The sequence below is a fragment of the Bufo gargarizans genome, chromosome 1 (assembly GCF_014858855.1).
Source record: "Bufo gargarizans isolate SCDJY-AF-19 chromosome 1, ASM1485885v1, whole genome shotgun sequence".
NCBI classification, from domain to species: domain Eukaryota; kingdom Metazoa; phylum Chordata; class Amphibia; order Anura; family Bufonidae; genus Bufo; species Bufo gargarizans.
In genome coordinates, this window is record NC_058080.1 from 395,329,413 (window position 1) to 395,351,447 (window position 22,035).

The window sequence follows — 22,035 nt, forward strand, 5'->3', positions numbered from 1 at the left end:
GTGCATATGGGTTTCATCCGCAGTTTGGGACATTCTCTGGAGAGGGGTCTTCTGGTTTACCTGATGAGGAGAGATTCTCCTCATCTTTGTCATCTATTTGGCAAAAGATTCAGGATAATCTAAAGAGCATGAGTGAGAGATATAAGCGTGTGGCGGATGAGAGACGTGTGCCTGGTCCTGACCTGAATGTTGGTGATCTGGTGTGGTTGTCTACTAAGAATATCAAATTGAAGGTTCCCTCCTGGAAGTTGGGTCCTACCGTCTTGATCTTCCTCCGACTTGGAAGATCCATAATGTTTTTCATAAATCCCTACTAAAACCTTATGTCCAACCCACTGTACACTCCTCTTTGCCTCCTCGTCCGATGGTAATCTTGAATTTCAGGTCTCTAGGATTGTGGATTCTCGTATTGTCCGCGGTTCTCTCCAGTATCTCGTTTATTGGGAGGGTTATGGTCCTGAGGAGAGGATGTGGGTCCCAGTGATGGACATTAAGGCCACTCGTCTCATCAGGGCTTTCCATAGGACCCATCCTGAGAAGGTGGGCTCTGAGTGTCCGGAGTCCACTCGTAGAAGGAGGGGTACTGTCACCGCCAGATATCTGAGAAGCTCGGACAGACGTTCTTCAGAACCTCTTGCTTGAGGTTCTTTTGCTTTGCTTTCGTCATCTCGTTTCCCTCTCTCAGCTGTCATCTAGTTGCACTGATTGCTTCCCTTTAAATCCCCTCCCATACTGCATCACTTTGCGGTTTATACAACTTCCTGGATTGTGCGCATGCTGGATGCTGCAACTGATGCTCCTACAGATAAGTATGTTCCTTTATTTGTGTTTTCCTGTTGGCTTGATCTTAGGTGACCCTGACTCCCTCCGTATTAAGTGTAGGGAGCTGGTGGTCGTGTCCCCTCACTATTATAGGGTGTTCAGGTGTCATACAGTCGAGGCACCAGGGCATGCAATTATCTATCATAGAGATCTTTGCATGGGTTGAGAAGTCAGGGAGAGAGCTAGGGCTTTTACAGGGCTCACCCTTATGTTCGTTAGTTTGGGATCAAGTCAGTCGGATCTTCATTTGTTGTCTTCTAGTTTTCTGCAACACCATCCATGATATTGTGATACCATAGTAACAACAGCACCTTAGGTGTCATTTCATCAGTGCTTTAGGCCTCATGCACATGACCACAGCCTGTCCATGCCGGTAATGTGGCCCTCAAACAGGCACCAGCCGTGTGTGCACCATACCATGGATGCAGACCCATTTACTGGAATGGGTCCACAATCCGGAAGATATGGTGCGGTGTGGAATGGAAGTACAGATTGTAAGCCCATGGAAGCTCTACGGAGTGCTTCCTTGGGTTTTCTGTCCATGCCTCTGCACCACAAAAAAGTAGTGCACACAGTACAGAGGCAAAAGACAAGTTCTTAATGCAAAACTTCAGTGTTTATTCACACTTGAGGCAAATGCACAAAACAATGCATTACTTTGCAGTCTTGGTGTTTTCTTCACACACAATGGAAAGTACTTCTTGGTGTTACTTCACACAAACTGGAAAGTTCATATAAGACAAGTCACCTTGATGTCAGTTCTGCCTCCAGCAGTCCACAGCAGGCTTTAGGGGGCCTGTTTCCTTGGCCCATGGGTCTCAGCCCTCCAACCTGGCACCAAGCCTCAGATCCCAACACAGAAATTCTGTTGCTGAGCCCAGCTGCCAATTTAAGGACAGCCAGGTGCTGCCAAAAACCCAGACCGGCAATTAGAATCCAGTCCGGTATTTGACCCCACCTCGCTGCAAATCAGCCCAGCAGCACATGCTGGGAGGAAAATACCTGTTTTCCCAGACCATTCCCCTCACTGTGTCACAATATATATATATATATTTACTGTGCTGCCCATAATTATTCATACCCCTGGCAAATTTTGACTTAAACTTACCTTTATTCAATCAGCAAGTAATTTTTTGACGGGAAATGACATAGGTGACTCCCAAAAGATAATAAGACTATGTACAAGAGACATTATTGTGGGGGAAAAAAACATTTCTCAGCTTTTATTTACATTTGAGCAAAAAGAGTCCAGTCCAAAATTATTCATACCTGTCACGGCTGAGGATGGGGAAAACCCTCAGCTGTGCGATGCCAGAAGATGTTATTGGCTGCTCGGCCAGGACAACAGAATTAGGGAGCAGGTCACCTCCTATTGCGTCCCAAACCTGACCCTGACTCCTAACCATATGAGCCAACCCTGATGGTGGGAGGGCTCATACACCGGAACCTAATAGTCCCTGCTAGCCCTCAGGGTGGCCCTGAACTAGGAGCAGGGTAAGACGACCTGTTCCTCCTGGGCACGGAGGAACAGGAGTCTCACTGGCCAAGCTGCAAGGAAAAGGGGTACAAAAACAGACCTATGGATATGGCAGGTGAACTGCACTAGTTCCACCTACCTGCCACAGCCTTGCTGACTGGATCCCTGTGCTGACACGCTGATGTCCACACCATACTTAAATGGACACAGCCAACACACATACACACACACAGGAACCCAGATCCATAGCTGCATTAAACATGAAAAGGAATACAACATCGACTGAACATATAAACATCTATGACCACAAGGGTGGCCCTCACTGGCAGATGGTATAAAGTAGGAGGACGACTCCAGCAGACCATGGCTGAAGTACCCCTCTGACTACTGCTCTCAGCAGAGGCTATATAGGCCCAAGTAGCCACACCCACACAGACACACCCAGTGTTCACACACACAGAAGGGAATTAACCCTTCTCACACCAGGGAAGGGAAGACAGCCACTTAAAGGAGAAAGTGCACATATAACTAAAACCCTGTGCACACCAGACATACAAAAGACACACCTAACAAAGATAGGTTGCCAGGTGCAACCGCATGCACATAGCAGCAATCTGCCTAGCATCAGCTCAGGCTGCTATGCTGTCACATACAAACATGTTGCCAGCGGCAACCACATGTGAGGCAACAATCCAGCCGCCCTCACAATGTGATTGACAAAAACCAAACCGCAGGCAACTGCATGCGGATCAGGAGTCACGACCATGACCATGGTCGTGACACTCCCACCCCTCAAAGCCCCCCCACCAAAAAAAAGGGAAAACCAGAGAGGGACCCAAACAAGGGGATAGGAGAAGGGGAATCAGTGTCATAATATGCGCGTCTCCCCAGGACTGCTGCCGGCCCCTGGAGCAACACACAGGAACCAGGAGCCGACTGCCAGGCTCCGGAGCAACACACAGGAACCAGAGACCAGCAAAGAAACAGCCCGGGGAGTGCCCACTAACACTGCGTCCACTCTCCACTCACGTCCTCACTCCAGTCGCTGCCAGCAGACACTCCTAACCAGCACGCCGCCGGAACACTAACGGAATGCTGCCAGCAGACAACCAGAGATAGGAACATGGAGAGGGACGAGGGATCACCAACATGGACACGGAAGGTAAGGTGGCGGGGAATAAGCCACCAACCGCGCCATTAACGGTGATCCCCAAAATGCTCTCCCTCTGGAGAATGCGCATGCACCTCAAAAGAAGATGGCGATGCATGCTGCACCCTCCTTCGAAGGTCACACCACGTTAGGAGCCATTGTGGTCATACTGTCACGGCTGAGGATGGGGAAAACCCTCAGCCGTGCGATGCCAGAAGATGTTATTGGCTGCTCGGCCAGGATGACAGAATTAGGAAGCAGGTCACCTCCTATCACGTCCCTAACGTCACTCCTAACCATATGAGCCAACCCTGATGGTGGGAGGGCTCATATAACGGAACCTAATAGTCCCTGCTAGCCCTCAGGGTGGCCCTGAACTAGGAGCAGGGTAAGACGACCTGTTCCTCGTGGGCAAGGAGGAACAGGAGTCTCACTGGCCAAGCTGCAAGGAAAAGGGGTACAAAGACAGACCTATGGATATGGCAGGTGAACTGCACTAGTTCCATCTACCTGCCACAGCCTTGCTGACTGGATCCCTGTGCTGACACGCTGATGTCCACACCATACTTAAATGGACTCAGCCAACACACATACACACACAGGAACCCAGATCCATAGCTGCATTAAACATGAAAAGGAATACAACATCAACTGAACATATAAACATCTATGACCACAAGGGTGGCCCTCACTGGCAGATGGTATAAAGTAGGAGGACGACTCCAGCAGACCATGGCTGAAGTACCCCTCTGACTACTGCTCTCAGCAGAGGCTATATAGGCCCAAGTAGCCACACCCACTGGACTGGACACTTTTTGCTCAAATGTAAATAAAAGCTGAGAAATGTTTTTTTTTTCACAATAATGCCTCTTGTACATCGTCTTATTATCTTTTGGGAGACACCTATGTCATTTCCCATCAAAAAATTACTTGCTGGTTGAATAAAAGTAACTTTAAGTCAAAATTTGCCTGGGGTATGAATAATTATGGGCAGCACTGTAGATATAGATACCTCTCAGTCACTGATAGCTGTACACAGGGGATTTGTTATCAGTGCTTGACAGTATTCTCTGTGTATGTGTGTATTTATAGATAGCTGTCAGTCACTGATAGTTGTACACAGGGAAGGTGTTGTCAGTGACTAATAGCATTCTCTGTGTAAGTATGTATATAAAGATAACTGTCAGTCACTCATAGTTGTAGATGGGGAGGTGTTATCAGTGATTGTATTCTCTGTGTAAGTGTGTATATATACATAGATGTCAGTAACTGATAGTTGTACATGGGGAGGTGTTATCAGTGATTGATAGCATTCCCTGTGTAAGTGTGTATACATAGATAGCTGTCAGTCACTGATAGCTGTACATGGGGGAGGTGTTATCAGTGATTGATAGCATTCTCTGTGGAAGTGTGTATACATAGATAGCTGTCAGTCACTGATAGCTATACATGGGGAGGTGTTATCAGTGATTGATAGCATTCCCTGTGTAAGTGTGTATACATAGATAGCTGTCAGTCACTGATAGCTGTACATAGGGGAGGTGTTATCAGTGATTGATAGCATTCTCTGTGGAAGTGTGTATACATAGATAGCTGTCAGTCACTGATAGCTGTACATAGGGGAGGTGTTATCAGTGATTGATAGCATTCTCTGTGGAAGTGTGTATACATAGATAGCTGTCAGTTACTGATAGTTGTACATAGGGGAGGTGTTATCAGTGATTGATAGCATTCTCTGTGGAAGTGTGTATACATAGATAGCTGTCAGTTACTAATAGCTGTACACAGAGAGGTGTTATCAGTGATTGATAGCATTCTCTATGTAAGTGTATATATAAATAAATAAATATATATATATATATATATATATATATATATATATATTGAGAGAGAGAGAGAGACGAAAGAAGCCGGACTGCACTCCAAAATGACTGTGAAATAAATGATTTATTCACCCATAAAAATGGCACAACTTGCGACGTTTCGGCTCACAAGAGCCTTCCTCAAGCATGGAAACAGTGAAAGTGAGGGCATATAAAAGACATTTCATAAATGTAGGACCAATCAGATAGAAGTTGCAATTAACATCCAATTACATACATCTGTTACAAGAAACACACAAAGTGCATGTGCATAAAGTGACATGTGTCATGTAATCTATATTCTCGGGAATAAATCCCTTTCTGTGAAAATAATGCCAGTAAAGATCATAATAAAAACAGTGATATAATGAGGAATATGGATCGTAGAAATAGAACCCCAAGAAGCAATAGCGCCCACATAGACCATCGCGTTAGTTGAGCGTCTCTGTCTCTTTAATGCGCATGTCCAGAAGAGCGTCATCCTATGAGTCATAACGCAGAGAATGTGGCGCATGTGTTCTATGGTATCAAACAGACATCGCCATCTTGGTTAAGGGCAAGTTGCCCTGTGTGTTTATATAATATACCGATGTGAGCTGTACCAAATATCACCCAAATAAGGTAAATCGCCGTAGTAGGGATCTCCTTTATTCGTGACAGATAGTTGTACACAGGGGAATGTGTTATCAGTGATTGATAGCATTCCCTGTGTAAGTGTGTATACATGCATAGCTGTCGGTCACTGATAGTTGTACATGGGGGAGGTGTTATCAGTGATTGGTAGCATTCTCTGTGTAAGTGTGTATACATAGATAGCTGTCAGTCACTGATAGTTGTACATGGGGGAGGTGTTATCAGTGATTGATAGCATTCTCTGTGTAAGTGTGTATACATAGATAGCTGTCGGTCACTGATAGTTGTACATGGGGAAGGTATAATCAGTAATTGATAGCATACGCTGTGTATGGGTGAAACAGATCCAGCAGGCAGTTCCGGATCTGTCCTTGCTGGGTGCAACCATACGCTGCCGGCATTCTATCTGGCCCCATTCACTATAATGGGGGCTGGCGGAGATCCAGCCGCAACCCAGCAAATATGCCAGGGAGCGGCCGGACAAATAACGCTGCACGCAGTAGTTTTCGTCCGACCACTCCTTGGCATATTTGACAATTGGCAGCCATATTACACTGTAAGATGATCGCTAACGAGCGTTCATATGAACACTCGTTAGCGATCATCGGCCAAACAAACTGTAATACAGGCTTAAAGGGCTTCTGTCAGCCCACTAAACCCTTTTTTTTTTTTTCGTTAATATTAATCCCTACACTGCAAGCTCCCTGTACATATGCTAATTATTAATTTTCGTTCAGTAGATATTGTTAAAAATCAAGTTTTATCATATGTAAATTACCTTGCTACCAGCAAGTAGGGCGGCTACTTGCTGGTAGCAGCCGCATCCTCCTCTCATCATGACGCCCCCTCCGCCGTTTGATTGACAGGGCCAGGGAACGGGTTCGTTCTCTGCTGGCCCTGTTCGAATTCAAAATATCGCGCCTGCGCCGTACCTTTCTTTAATCGGTGCAGGCGCACTGAGAGGCGGCCTCTCTCCCGGCCGCTCCATCCTCAATGCGCCTGCGCCGATGACGTCACATCTACACCCGGCGCAGGCGCATTGAGGATGGAGCGGCCGGGAGAGAGGCCGCCTCTCAGTGCGCCTGCACCGATTAAAGAAAGGTACGGCGCAGGCGCAATATTTTGAATTCGAACAGGGCCAGCAGAGAACGAACCCGTTCCCTGGCCCTGTCAATCAAACGGCGGAGGGGGCGTCATTATGAGAGGAGGATGCGGCTGCTACCAGCAAGTAGCCGCCCTACTTGCTGGTAGCAAGGTAATTTACATATGATAAAACTTGATTTTTAACAATATCTACTGAACGAAAATTAATATTTAGCATATGTACAGGGAGCTTGCAGTGTAGGGATTAATATTAACGAAAAAAAAAAAAAAAAAAGGGGTTTAGTGGGCTGACAGAAGCCCTTTAAGTGTGTATAAAGAGATACAGTATCTCACAAAAGTGAGTACACCCCTCACATTTTTGTAAATATTTTATTATATCTTTTCATGGGACAACACTGAAGATATGACACTTTGATACAATGTAAAGTAGTCAGTGTACAGGTTGTATAACAGTGTACATTTGGTGTGCCCTCAAAAGAAATCAACACACAGCCATTAACATCTAAACCGCTAGCAACAAAAGTGAGTACAAGTGAAAATGGCTAAATTGTGCCCAAAGTGTTATATTCACAGTTTGAACATAGTCCTGTTCGGGGATTCTATAGTGGAATGTGGTCATAAGTATTAGAGGTTCACAGTAATCCCATCATTCTAAAATATAACTTTTAATATTTATATATAAAACAGTTATTACACCCTTCAAAATATATATTAATTAAATAATAAAGGAAAAAGAGAAAATGAAAATCAAAAACTAGGGGCAGATACACCTTGCAATATAGTGGTTCAGTTAAATTGATGTTATAAAGAACCTATGGGGGGGGGGGGCAGTATCCCTAAATCTGGCCCTGGTGTAGCAGCCCTGCCTAAATACGGAATAGCCGCCCCGATAGGGGCGATCCCGTCTCCCGTGCCTCCTGGTGTCCCTTATTGTCCCTCTCAGGAGATGGATGCCTGATATATTAGGGGACCCTAGTGAGGATACAACGGCTATTCTACACCACAGAACACAAAAACAATTGGTATAGATACCCAAAATAGGTGACAAAAAACACCCAATTACAAAGTGTGAACAAAAAGAAAATGTCAAATGTCCAAAACCGTCCCTACGCGTTTCGCCTGGTTGGTGTCAGGCTCATCAGGGGACATATTTGACAATAATTATCTATCACCATATACAGTTACAAATATTATTATACTACAAATACAAATTTGGTCTCTTTTTAATTTTATTTTTCTCTTTAAAGATAGTTAAAGATAAATTGATACATATAGCAACAAACACAATAGGCCAATAGGTAGAAAACGTAGATCAATCAATTTGATAAAACGCTTTGATCAGTTGTTTTTAGTAAGAGAGAATAAATTGTGCCCAAAGTGTCAATATTGTGTGCGGCCACCATTATGTTCCAGCACTGCCTTAAAGTAAAATTATGGTAATTATGGTATTACCTTGTAGGGCGGCCCCCACAGATTTTTTTTAATCCCGCCCCCCGCCCCGTTCGTCCGCTGTGGCACCCCGATGATTTGGCACGCTGTATTTTAATGAGCATTAAACTCTCAAAGGGGAGGAGACGCAGTCTCTTGCAAAGTCCAAACGAGCAGTTCTGTGCCGTTCAAGGAGAAGAGGTCTTTGAAGAAGTTTTTTGTTTTTGAAGCCCTTCAGTCTCAGATGCCGTCTGATGGTTATGGAGCTGCAGTCAGCACCAGTAAGGGCCTTAATTTGGGTAGAGGATCGTCCAGTGTCTTGACGAACAGCCAATTCAATCCTCTGGCTCAGTGCTGATGAAATTTTTTGGGGTCTTCCATTTGACTTTTTTGTTCCATAACTCTCAGGACCATTTAAGAAATTCCAAATGACTGTCTTACTGCGTCCCACCTCAGCAGCGATGGTGCGCTGTGAGAGACCCTGCTTATGCAGTTCAATAACCGGACCACGTTAAAAAAGGGAGAGTTTTTTGCCTTTGCCATCACAACGTGTGACTACCTGACAGAAAATGACAATAAATCCACATCTTTGCACAGATTTGGCCTTTTAAAGGCATGTGGTCCTAAAATTTGGATCAGCTGAAAAACAGCCTGTTTCAGTTTCAGAGATATTTTCAATTAATTGAATGCTCAAAAAATGTTTTGTCTCACTCTCATTTCTTCTTGTTGCACGTTGAGGCTCTACTTGGTTTTAAACTTTTGATCAGAACTGTATATTGCGGATGTGCTAGCGGCCATCTAGCAACCCATGTCCTCAGCTCTATACACAAAATCCTGGTGACAGGTTCCCTTTAAGTATAGAAGAGGTTTAAATGTATAAATTACAAGTTTTGCTGAATCTTTACCTAAAAAACTATACAATTTTCTCAGCTTCATTTAACATGCTGCCAGCAGATTGCCCTGCATTTCGTGGTGACAGGTTCTCTTCAAACCTAACTCTACCCATAGCTAAAAGCCTAAACATACCTATATGACATTTTGGTGGTCATTGAATGTCCAGGAACATAACTTTTATTCCTATGCAAATCGCCTCCTAAGTGCCCAGCTGGACGGGCTTTTCTTTTCAAAGTGCCTAAGCTTGCCGCTTTTCTCTGATATCTTCTCCTTCTCTAACCTCCCAAGAATTCCTCCTCTCTCCCTTGATGTTATGGTGATGCGGCTCCAAATCTCATGCAGGTGCCCTCTGCTGTGCTTTCACCTCGGGGATATGTTAGTCAATAGCCCACAAAAGGGATTGTAGTGCGGAGGTGTCGGAAGTGCAGCAGATTTGGAGCTACATCACTGTGACGGCAGGGGGAAAGGGGAGGAAGCCTTGGGAAGTTAGGAGAGGAGAAATTATTGGAGAAAGGTGGAGGGCTTGGGCACTGTGAAAAGAAAAGCCCGCCCAGCTGGGCACATAGAAGCCGTTTTGCATAGGAATAAAAGTTTTCTGGACATTCAATGACCACCAAAACGTCATACAGGAATTAGAATGTTCTTACCACGTGCTGATAAACATTTCTGGTAGTGTAATTGGTGAAACATCCTTGAAAAACTCCCTTTAAACATGGTTAAGCTCCCCACATTATATAGGAGTTGGTTGATGGTTGAACAGCAGTTGAACAAACAATCAAATTTAAAGAAATATCTTTCATCTACCAACAATCTTTCTTTTAACGAAAGATCTTTCGTTTAACTAACAAATGAAAATTTCCAACACGGCCAACTCCAGATAATGTTGCACTGTCATCTGTCAACTAAAACAATCGTCTGTTGTTAAATTTCTCCTCATGAACATTTGTTTGGGCTGAAATTATCCGTTGATCCATTTTAGACTAATGTGTATGGCTACTTTTACGCTTTATTCATTGATCAGCATATGCTTGAAAGCTTTCTTGATCTGAGATATGAAAAGAACATCTATGTATGGCTCTGCTCAAGGGCATTGAATATTTCTCATCAAAGAATATAAATGATGAAGTAAAGTACTTACCTTTTGAATCACGTATAATGTGTTTTAACTCCATAGAGGAGTCAATATCAAGTACATGCTAAAGACTCCTGGATGGAGTTGAAACGTGTTGTATGTGAGATTTAAAAGTACTTTACTTCTTCATTTATATTCTTTTACTGGGAAATATCCAGCATCTGGGAGCAGTGCCATATGGATGCCTTTTTTCAGATCCAGTGGTAGAGTTAAGAATTTACTAACTTAGAGAGTGCCTCTTTTTCCCATTTCCTTAATTTTCCTTTCTTCACACCTAAAACTTTATAGCAGTTGAGTAGCTGTAGGCCAGCAAGGCAAACAGAGCTCTGTTATCAGCAGCAGAACAGAAGGTCACTTTTCCAAAATGATGGATATAGCCGTTTACAGATGACATATGGCTTGAGTATACCAATACACAGTCCAAATGTTTAGATATGAAATTCACCTTTGGAAGCCCCTAAACTAAGAAAATGGAAATTCATTTCTGAGAAGTTTATACAGGGAGTGCAGAATTATTAGGCAAGTTGTATTTTTGAGGATTAATTTTATTATTGAACAACCATGTTCTCAATGAACCCAAAAAACTCATTAATATCAAAGCTGAATATTTTTGGAAGTAGTTTTTAGTTTGTTTTTAGTTTTAGCTATTTTAGGGGGATATCTGTGTGCGCAGGTGACTATTACTGTACATAATTATTAGGCAACTTAACAAAAAACAAATATATACCCATTTCAATTATTTATTTTTACCAGTGAAACCAATATAACATCTCAACATTCACAAATATACATTTCTGACATTCAAAAACAAAACAAAAACAAATCAGTGACCAATATAGCCACCTTTCTTTGCAAGGACACTCAAAAGCCTGCCATCCATGGATTCTGTCAGTGTTTTGATCTGTTCACCATCAACATTGCGTGCAGCAGCAACCACAGCCTCCCAGACACTGTTCAGAGAGGTGTACTGTTTTCCCTCCTTGTAAATCTCACATTTGATGATGGACCACAGGTTCTCAATGGGGTTCTCGAGATGGATTTTTCTGCGACTGTTGCGTCACAGTCGCAGCATGTCGCATGTTGCAGTGCGACACCATAGACTGCCATTATAAAAATTGACGCGCGACATTGGTGCAACAAAATGTTGCGCGACAAATGTTGTGCCCTATCTGTCGTGCGACTTATTGTTGCGCGACAAATGTCGTCGTGTAGACCTAGCCTAACAGGGTTTAACAAATTATCAATTTATCTGATTCAATTAGAACGCATGTTCCACATGGCAGAAACCTCCTCTTTGTGCTTCTGAATCACTTGTTAAAGCATATTGTAGTTGTTTATGTAAAATGCATATTATTCACTACACTGTATGTTCTATTTAGAGCACTAACATTTGTAGATATCTACATGTAGATATTTATAGATAAATTATATGAGATAGATGTAAGCAGATTTAGGATGAAATCATACAGTTTGCTAAGCAATTTTTGAGTGCAGACAAGAGTGTATTCAAAAGTACTCTAAAGTATACAGGACTTATCCTTCCTATTAGTAACAGTCCTGGCTTTGGCTCAACAAACGTATGAAGAACTGCACTGAAACTGCGAAATTAACATGATATGGCCACACGTGGCGTCAATGCCGTGGACTCTCTACAGTGTAAACTGACTTGCGCTACTGTTTTTTTAATCTGCAAAGTGTTCCACCCACAGCTTTCAATCTTTTCAATGCAAAGGTTGAAAGCAGCAGAAGACCCCATAAAAAACAGGCAATTTTGGCATTTTTTGCAATGGTGGACCAGATCCGAAGTGAGTTATCTGCTGTGGAAAATCCAAAGCAGTCCAACCACGTGTCTATCCCGTAAAGTGTACCATCCCCCACAAGCATGGAGAGACACTACTGCATGTTGGTTGGTACAGCTTTCATGTAACAATAGCCTGTCAAGAGAATATGATTGCCAGGTCCTGTTCTAATTAATAGGACCTGTAAATGATAAGTTCTGGGTGTTGTACAGTTACCACAGCAGTAGTTCTGCCCAGCATGCAGTGACATCTTTTCATGTCAGATGACTGGTTGGTTGGGAGATGCCAGCTGGAGGCATATTTATAGGTTCATTAACATTTTGTGGTCATACTGTGGTTATTGCAGCAATGTTTCTAGAATTAGAGAACTGAAATATTTGCATCACAGAAAACAACATGGCATGCAAATAAACACCCCCAAAAAAATCATCATATTATTTGACCAAGTCGACAGTTGTGCTAGTTTTCTAAATAGACTATTTTCTTTAATTTTGTTATGCAACAAAAATCTAGGAAATCGTATGTAAGAAATAAGGTACAAATGCATTCACTGAAATCACTTAATTGTCTCCTAATATAACAGACCCTGCATTCAGCTGATTCTGAACATAACCAAAAACTGCAAATCCACAAAATACCGTACATGTTGCATCCACATGTTTTGTGGACCCTTTGACTTCAATGGGTCCATGGTCGTCATTTTGCGGCCAAGTACAGGATATTGTGCTTTCCGTATCCGTATGGCCATTCTGTAAAATATGTCACCAAAATGTGGACCACAGACCCGTTGAAGTCAATGGGCCTGTAAAAAAAATGCAGACAGGATACAGACTGCATCTGTATTTTGAAGATCTAAGATTTGCAGACCACAAACGTATATGGTTGTGTGCCAGTCAAATCCCAGATCAATACAGCCTTAAAATCTTGAATTGTCGGTACCTTACTTACAATAACCACAAACTTATTTTTACATTCTGCCTTTTTTTGATTATATATAGTAATACTTATATCTACACTCTAATTACAGAATCTCTAATTACGGTCTGCAGAGTTGAGTGGGTGGGGAGAAGAAAGGAAAACTGCTTGTTCCTTTTCCACCCCTTCCCCTCTTTTAGTCACCAAGCTTCAACATTTCTATGTAGAAGCTACAAAAAATCATGCAAGGAGAAAAATACATTTTTCTTGGTATTGTAATTGTCAGGCTGGCCATTGGTAATTTCTACATTACCAATCACCTATACAAGCTATATGACTTAGGGCCTGTTCACGCGGCTCTGTTACCCGTGTGTGCAGCTGACTGCACATGGACAACACAAGGACCCATAAAAGTAAGGGGTGCTATTCACATCATTATTTTTCAGCATGTCCTATCTTGGAGTTGTCTCCAGGTCTATATTTTACATGGACATATGCACATTACTTGTAGTAGATGATATCTATGATAAAAGGGGTTTTGCAACATTGAGGGGGTTGGCAACTTCCCCTTGGCCGGACCTGTAAAGGAAAGATTATTTACTTGCTTCCTGGTGCCCTCTCCCTACTTCTCCTCCTCCGTGCCTGCGATGCTCCTCTGAGCTCCCTCAATGTTGACATCCGGTTTTATGTCACTGCAGCCAATCACTGGCTATGGCGGAGACCGGATTCCCTTGCATCATGTGACCATTTGTCATGATGTAAGGGGAACAATGATTGGCTGCGGCAATGCCAAACCAGATGTTGACATCAAGGGAGCCCAGCGGAGCGTCGCAGGTCTGGAGAAGAAGGAGTGGGTAGCCGGCATCATTAAGCAGGCATGTCATTTTTCCTTGCAAAACCCTCCCATTCTTTCACAACCGGATGTTTTTCATCCGAAACATGTAATCGAGTTTACTGTTTACATGTAATAGTAGTTTACTGTATTTTGTACTGCACCTTTGTAGCTATGCTGCAATAAAAAATAAAAAAAAATTATGCTTAACTGCTTTTTAAGCTTCCATTTTCTATATGCACACAATTTTTTTTATAGGAACCTGTGAATGACAATACATGGTGGCATTGTTACCATGAATAGTCGTCTTTTTTGGAAATTTGGTTATTTTGACCTACATTGGACCTACATTGATCAAAAATATGCAGTAGCAAAATATGGATCTCAGTGGATCTCAAAACTGCAGGAAAACACATCCGTTTGAATAATACAACCAGCTACATCCGTTCAGAACGGATCTGGTTGTATTAAATAAAAAAATAAACATGCCGGATCCGGCATCAAATACCATTGTAAATCAATGGGTGCAGGAACCGTTTTTTTTCATATCTGGAACCATTGACTTACATGGATTTTGATCCAGCATGTTAAGTTTCCCATGCTGCACACAAAAACACTGCTTGCAGCGGTTTTGTGTCCGGCATGGGAACATAACAAAACAGACTTGTTCCGTTTTGTCCCCATTAACAATAAATGGGGACGAAACTAAAGCGTTTTCCTCTGGTTTTGAGATCCTCTGCCAGATCTCAAAACCAGAAAGAAAAACACAGATGTGAAAAAAAGCCTTATTTACATCCATAGCTGAAATATTTCACTTGTTTTCCAATATATACCAGACCCATGCAACATTTTTTATTTTCACCAATTTTTTTCATAAAGGCAAAAAAGTTTTATGACTAAGTGTACTTTCACTACAGTATTAAAAAATAACCGGAAACTGATGAAAGCAATATTTAGGGATGAACGAAATGACTTTGGATGAAACATCTGAAGTCGATTCGCAAAAAAAAATTGGTTCTAATACTGTACGGAGCAGGAGCTACGCACATTATTAGAATGTATTGGCTCCAATGAGCCGAAGTTATTGCTTGGCGAAGTCTCGCTAGACGTTGCGCAATAACTTCATAAATTAATTTGTACTGTAAAAAAACATTTCCAGAACTCGGGTTCGGTTCCAAGGTACCACTTGGAACAAAACCCGAGTTCGGGAAATGTTTTTTTACAGTACAAATTAATTTATGAAGTTATTACCCGAAGTCTCGCGAGACTTCGCCAAGCAATAACTTCGGCTCATCTCAGCCAATACATGAAAATCAGACATTGCTTTTGTGTAACATTTTCTTTTTATTGAAAATTTTGTATTAGGCATAATAATTTCTTATGTCAATACATTTATAATTTTTAAGTTATATAAACAGTGGTCAGTGTTATAATACGAACATATCAGTATAAACCACTTAGACATTGCTTTTGAATTGTGGTTCAAGAGAATAATTTATAAAAAAAACTAATGAAATTGGCCTGGACAAAGATGATGGTACCCTTACCTTAAAATGTTGTTGCACAACCTTTTGAGGCAATCACTGCAATCCAGCCACTTCCTGGTCCCTTGGAGACAGCTGGGAATGGAGCACCCGCGGGACTGGGGAGTCTGCTTTTCTTTATGTTTATGGGGGGTGCAGGTCTGGACGATAGGGGTTGTATGCTCCAAAGTCAGACAACCCCTTTAGGATCAAGAAAATAAAAAGTGTTCCATCGCTTATGTGGTCCCTAAGCTAACCTCTGCATGTACCTAGTTTTCTCTAATGCTAAATTCCACCCTGTTTTTGGAAACCACTGACACATACTGTATTTCCACTGAGAATGTAGGTGTATACAATAGGGAGGCCCATGAATAAATCGGTCAACACAAAATGTTGCATATATTCACTGAGGAAGTAAGTGAATGCAGCAGTTTGTGCAATATTCCAATTCTAGTGTTTGTCTGTAGACTTCTTACTTAACACCTGGGATACTTGTACGAAGCGCTGGTGGAGCTCACATCTCCAAAGACTTATGCAACCAGATCCACACAAACTCTGATGCTTTACCGCCATATGCTGCCTCTGGAGGGTTTTCTGTCCGATTCACATGGACTCCATGTGAATCTGTTTTGCGGAGGTATTCTTCTCTAGAAGCAGTACTTGGGGTTAGTGCCGTGCAGAAGGAACATACAACAGCACACGTTGCACTTATACCTCCATAGTAGCTATCCGTCACAACAAAGCCTCTGCTGTCACTATGCCTGAGGGGCCAACTTGCTGCCTGCACAAGAGTACAGCAGTGATTGAAGCAAGCAATGTAGGGGCAAATTGACACATTAGTGTTATCCTGCTGTTCTCTTCACATATGAATCAAAAGTGATCTCATTGTGATTGGTGTCAAGTGATGTAATTGTCTGCCATGAGGTGGTCGTAAATATAGCTTTATCACAAATACCACACCATCCAGCTTCACAGCTACTATGTACTTAATGCCCTGTAGAAAGTCGCCATTTCCATATATATACAGGCACCACACAAAATTTAAAAAGGACCCAAAAATCCAACATGTTTTTGAGGTAGGCTTTGTATCGTACATGATCCACTCAAGTCACCTTCACCTTTGTTTGCTGCATTTCTTATTTTGTGTCTCTTTTGCAATTCCTATCTATTAATGCCTTTCTCCGCAGACACAGAAATACACATGAATAAATATATTAGGTTATATGCAGACACACATTTGAATTTCATGAGAAACATTCTTTAATAAAGGTTAAGCTTCCTCCTTAAGGCATCTGAGACTCCCAGGCTGTGCGCTGAAATGTTTAATGCACTTCTCGCCATGTGGTATTGCTTAAGTAATGAGCAATTATTGAATTTCTTTTAAAGTGTGAAAGGTTGTCATGTTATTTATGAGCTTTTAAGGGCACATGTACCTTTTCGCTGTCATCGTTGCGTATGTGGTCATGATGAACTGGCTGACACTGAAACGAGGGGCCCAAATGACCTGCACAAGAAAAATAATAAAAGAGATATATCACGCATTGTAGTAAATGACTCCTAAAAGGTGGCTATGCAGACACTGAGAAATCTACAGCAAAAATCAAGCAGCCTACTGTGTTTTATACTATGCAGCGAGTTTAGAAACTTTAACTGGTTAAGACCAAATATATTATCAGTTCCTATTGCAATGTACTTTTCACAGTATATTCATCGCAACTGTATTGAAATAAATGATTCCATAAATTTATTTTAAAAATGCCTTTATTTGTCCTGTCTGTACACAAAAATGTTACATCTTAAAAATAATTCTATTTGCAAAGTTTTATTCAGTTTTGATCTCGCATAACAACATTATACCACCACGAATGTAACAGAGCAGCCAGTTGTCTATGTGCTAACTTCACTTATAAAAAGGGAAGTGACGATCTTTATCATTTACACATGCAAGTCTAGTGAACCTCCAGTACAAGAACACAGACCATGCAAATTGTTATATATGCTTAAAGGGAACCTGTCACCATGAAAATGCAATGTAAGCTACATACTGCATGTTATAGAGCAGGAGGAGCTGAGCAGATTGATGTATAGTTCTATGGGAAAGATTCAGTATAACTTGTAATTTATACATTTACATTCCTGCTCATTCTGGGCTTTGAAGTGCAGGAGTCGGTCCTATCAGTGACTGACAGCTATATGTGTATACACAGTCATAGAGGGAAGGTTGTCAATCACCGATAGGACCGACTCCTGGACTTCAAAGCCCGGAATGAGCATGAATTTAAATTTATAATTACAAGTTATACAGAATATTTCCCATAAAACTATACATCAGTCTGCTCAGCTCCTCCTGCTCTATAACATGCTGCCTGCAGCTCAAACACCATGTTTAGGGCCAATTCACACGACTGTAAGGGCTCAGTGCCTGCATTGACTTGAATGGGTCCGCGTTCTGCAAAATACTGGCGAAAGATAGAATATGTCCTATCTTTTCCGGAGCAGAGGCAAGGATTGGAAGCCCATGGAGAAACACTACGAAACGGTTCAGCGGGCTTCCAGGTCGGTGCTTCAGCACTGCAAAAGATAGGACATGTCCTATATTTTGCGGATCGCGGACCCATTCAAGTCAATGGGTCCGCACAGTAATATGGGATTCACGAGGCCGGTGCCTGTGCATTGCGGACCACTATTTGACGACAGAAGCACAGAGCCCTTAACACGACAGGTTCCCTTTAATTTCTGGCAAAAAAACAATGGCTTTAATGGGTTTGTCTCATGAAGACATTCCCTGACCTGTTAAGGCATATGGACATCATAGAGACCCCCTCCCTTCTATAAGTGATTACAAATAGCCAATCTGTATTAGCAGCTCCAATTTGGGTGGATTCAAGTCATCCTTTGTGTTACATTTGAATGGCCACTATGTAATGCTGCCAACCAGAATGTGCCTTGGCAGGCAATATATGGTATTTTGAATATAGCAGTCAGATACATGCTTTAAAGTGACACTTCGGTTCAAGAAAAATAATTCACGCTAACTGGTGAATGAAGAGAACACTTATATGGTGCCCTTATTTTCATCTTTTTAGCTGAAGATCTGTCCATTCCCTGGCACCTATTCTATCCAAGATGGCTGCACCGCTTCTCAGACTGACTGATGCATGCTGTGCATTTGGTGGCCCAAGATACTTCCTGCTGTCAATGAATTGGCAGCACTATTCACATGTACAAGAGGAGGGCTGGAAACTAGAAAGTACTTTGGGCTACAAACAGGGGCGTAGCTAATGGCTCATGGGCCCTGGTGCAAGATTTCAGCTTGGGGCCCCCTTCCCTCAGGAGCAGGGAAGCACAAGGCCTTCGTGCTGCCCGAGGCAAAAATTGAAACGGCCCCCCATTGAGCCAGAGGTGTAACTTGACCAGCATGCACTTTCTATAATACTTTTTATGCACCACAAGGGTCTTTGGGCCCCCTTAGGCTCCTGGGCCCGGTAGCGAGTGCTACCTCTGCACCCCCTATAGCTACGCCCCTGGCTACTAATGCACATTGGGTATCAAGCAGTCTGAGAAGCTCTATGTCCATCTTGGATAGAAGAGATCAGAAGCTTGGAGATTTCCAGATCTGCAACCTAAAAAAATGACAAGGAGGGCACCAGGTAAGGCCTCTTTCACACTTGCGTTGTCCGGATCCGGCGTGTACTCCACTTGCCGGAATTACACGCCGGATCCGGAAAAACGCAAGTGTACTTAAAGCCCTGGTTGCCATCGTAGGAGCGGGGAGCGGTATACTTACAGTCCGTGCGGCTCCCGGGGCGCTCCAGAGTGATGTCAGAGCGCCCCAAGCGCATGGATGACGTGCCATGTGATCACGTCATCCATGCGCGTGGGGCGCCCTGACGTCACTCTGGAGCGCCCCGGGAGCCGCACGGACGGTAAGTATGCTGCTCCCCCGCTCCCCGCTACACTTTACAATGGCTGCCAGGACTTTAGCGTCCCGGCAGCCATGGTAACCATTCAGAAAAAGCTAAACGTCGGATCCGGCAATGCGCCGAAACGACGTTTAGCTTAAGGCCGGATCCGGATCAATGCCTTTCAATGGGCATTAATTCCGGATCCAGCCTTGCGGCAAGTCTTCAGGATTTTTGGCCGGAGCAAAAAGCGCAGCATGCTGCAGGTATTTTCTCCGGCCAAAAAACGTTCCGTTCCGGAACTGAAGACATCCTGATGCATCCTGAACGGATTTCACTCCATTCAGAATGCATTAGGATAAAACTGATCAGGATTCTTCCGGCATAGAGCCCCGACGACGGAACTCTATGCCGGAAAAAAAGAACGCAGGTGTAAAAGAGCCCTAAGTGTTCTTGTTCATTCCCCAGTTCATGTAAATCTTTTTCTTGAACCAGAGGATCATTTTAATAGAAGGTCAACGTCCATCAGCAGAGCACATTTACTTGCATTGAAGTCTTTTGTTGTTATCATAGCACACAGAGGACATATCATCATAACAATAGATCGAATAGGTCATTTGTGAATCAGCACATGTGGAAAGTGGATGACTCTAAAGTCAGCTCCAAATGGGTTCTCTTGTGCTGGATGCCTGGGACTGTTCAGGACCCATTAATGTATCAGACTTGGAGTCATCTGAGCATCTGGGAAAGTCCAATTTCCTGGTATAGAGGAGAAGTGCACAACTCACTTCTCTTTTATTATACAGTCCTGTAGACCACTTGAAAAATGGCAAAAAATCATATTTAGCATGGCTGGATCTTAACAAGGTTCCAAGTAGAGCTTCAACATGCAACAAGAAGAAATGGGAGAGAGACAAAAAAAAATTGAGCATTCAATTTAATGAAAGCACCGAATAAACTGAAACAGGCTGTTTTTCAGCTGATCAAAAGTTTAGGACCACACCTCCCAAAAAAAAAAACTAAACCCCCCCAAAACAGAAATCCAACTTCCAAACATGAACTCAGTAATGAGTAGCTCCGCCGTTATTGTTTATCACTTCAAAAATTCGTTTCGGCATGCTTGATGCAAGCATTTCCATGAGGTGAGTGGGAACATTTCTCCAAGTGGTGAAGACGGCCGCACAAAGGAATTGTTGTTTATTTTTGTAAACTTCCCTTGCCCATCCATCCCGAAAGGTTCTCAATTGGATTTAGATCAGGGGAACAAGCAGGATGGGCCAAAAGAGTGATGTTATTCTCCTGGAAGAAGTCCCTTGTCCTGCGGGCATTGTCCTGTTGAAAAACCCAGTCGTTACCACACAGAGGAGGGCCCTCAGTCATGAGGAACAGTGATGGCCAATTTTGCAATGTTCGCCAACGAACACATGCTATCTGCCATCTTTATTCCCAAGCCCGGCGATGCAGAGGTAAGTCCTTACCTGTGCCTGCGCCGCTCTGAAACACATGCGGTCACCGGGAGCAGGCAGTTCCGAGAACAGCCTTCATCGGGCTGTTGCTCCCGGTGACTGCATGTGTTTCAGAGCGGCTCGCGGAGCAGGTAAGGAATTACCTCTGCATCGCCGGGCTTGGGAATAAAGACGGCAGATCGCATGTGTTCGTCGGCGAACACTGCAAACTGGCCATCACTGATGAGGAATGCTCTCTGCAACATCTGGACATAGCCAGCGGCCGTTTGACGCCCCTGCACTTCCTGAAGCTCCATTGTTCCACTGAAGCAAAAAGCACCCCAGACCATTATGGCGCCCCCTCCACTGTGGCGCGTAGAAAACATCTCAGTTGGGATCTGCTTGTCATGCCAGTAATGTTGGAAACCATCAGGACCATCAAGGTTAAAAAAAATTCTCATCAGAGAATAAAACTTTCTCCCATGTTTGGTGCTCTCTTGCAAAGTCCAAACGAGCAGTTCTGTGGCGTTCAAGGGGACGAGGTCTTTGAAGACTTTTTTTGTTTTTGAAGCCCTTCAGTCTCAGATGCCGTCTGATGGTTATGGGGTTGCAGTCAGCACCAGTAAGGGCCTTAATTTGGGTCGAGGATCGTCCAGTGTCTTGACGGACAGCCAATTGGATCCTCCGGCTCAGTGCTGATGAAATTTTTTGGGGTCTTCCACTTGACTTTTTTTTCCATAACCCTCAGGATCATTTAAGAAATTCCAAATGACTGTCTTACTGCATCCCACCTCAGCAGCAATGGCGCACTGTAAGAGACCCTGCTTTTGCAGTTCAACAACCCGACCACATTCAAAAGGAGAGAGTTTTGTTGCCTTTGCCATCACAACGTGTGACTACCTGACAGAAAATGACAATTAATCCACATCTTTTCACAGATTTGGCCTTTTAAAGGCATGTGGTCCTAAAATTTGGATCAGCTGAAAAACAGCCTGTTTCAGTTTAATCGTTATTTTCAATTAATTGAATGCTCAAAAACTGTTTTGTCTCACTCTCATTTCTTCTTGTTGCATGTTGAAGCTCTACTTGGAACCTTGTTAAGACCCAACAATGTAAA

General features: G+C 43.0%; 1 protein-coding gene across 1 annotated transcript in view; it reads right to left on the reverse strand.

The window, feature by feature from the left end:
• The window catches only part of RNF38 (ring finger protein 38), a 315,609-nt gene that overhangs the window by 95,238 nt on the left and 198,336 nt on the right, over positions 1-22,035 (reverse strand). Inside the window, 1 exon segment of the mRNA XM_044270790.1 lies at positions 17,005-17,075. Within this exon segment, the coding sequence (XP_044126725.1) occupies positions 17,005-17,075 (71 nt within the window).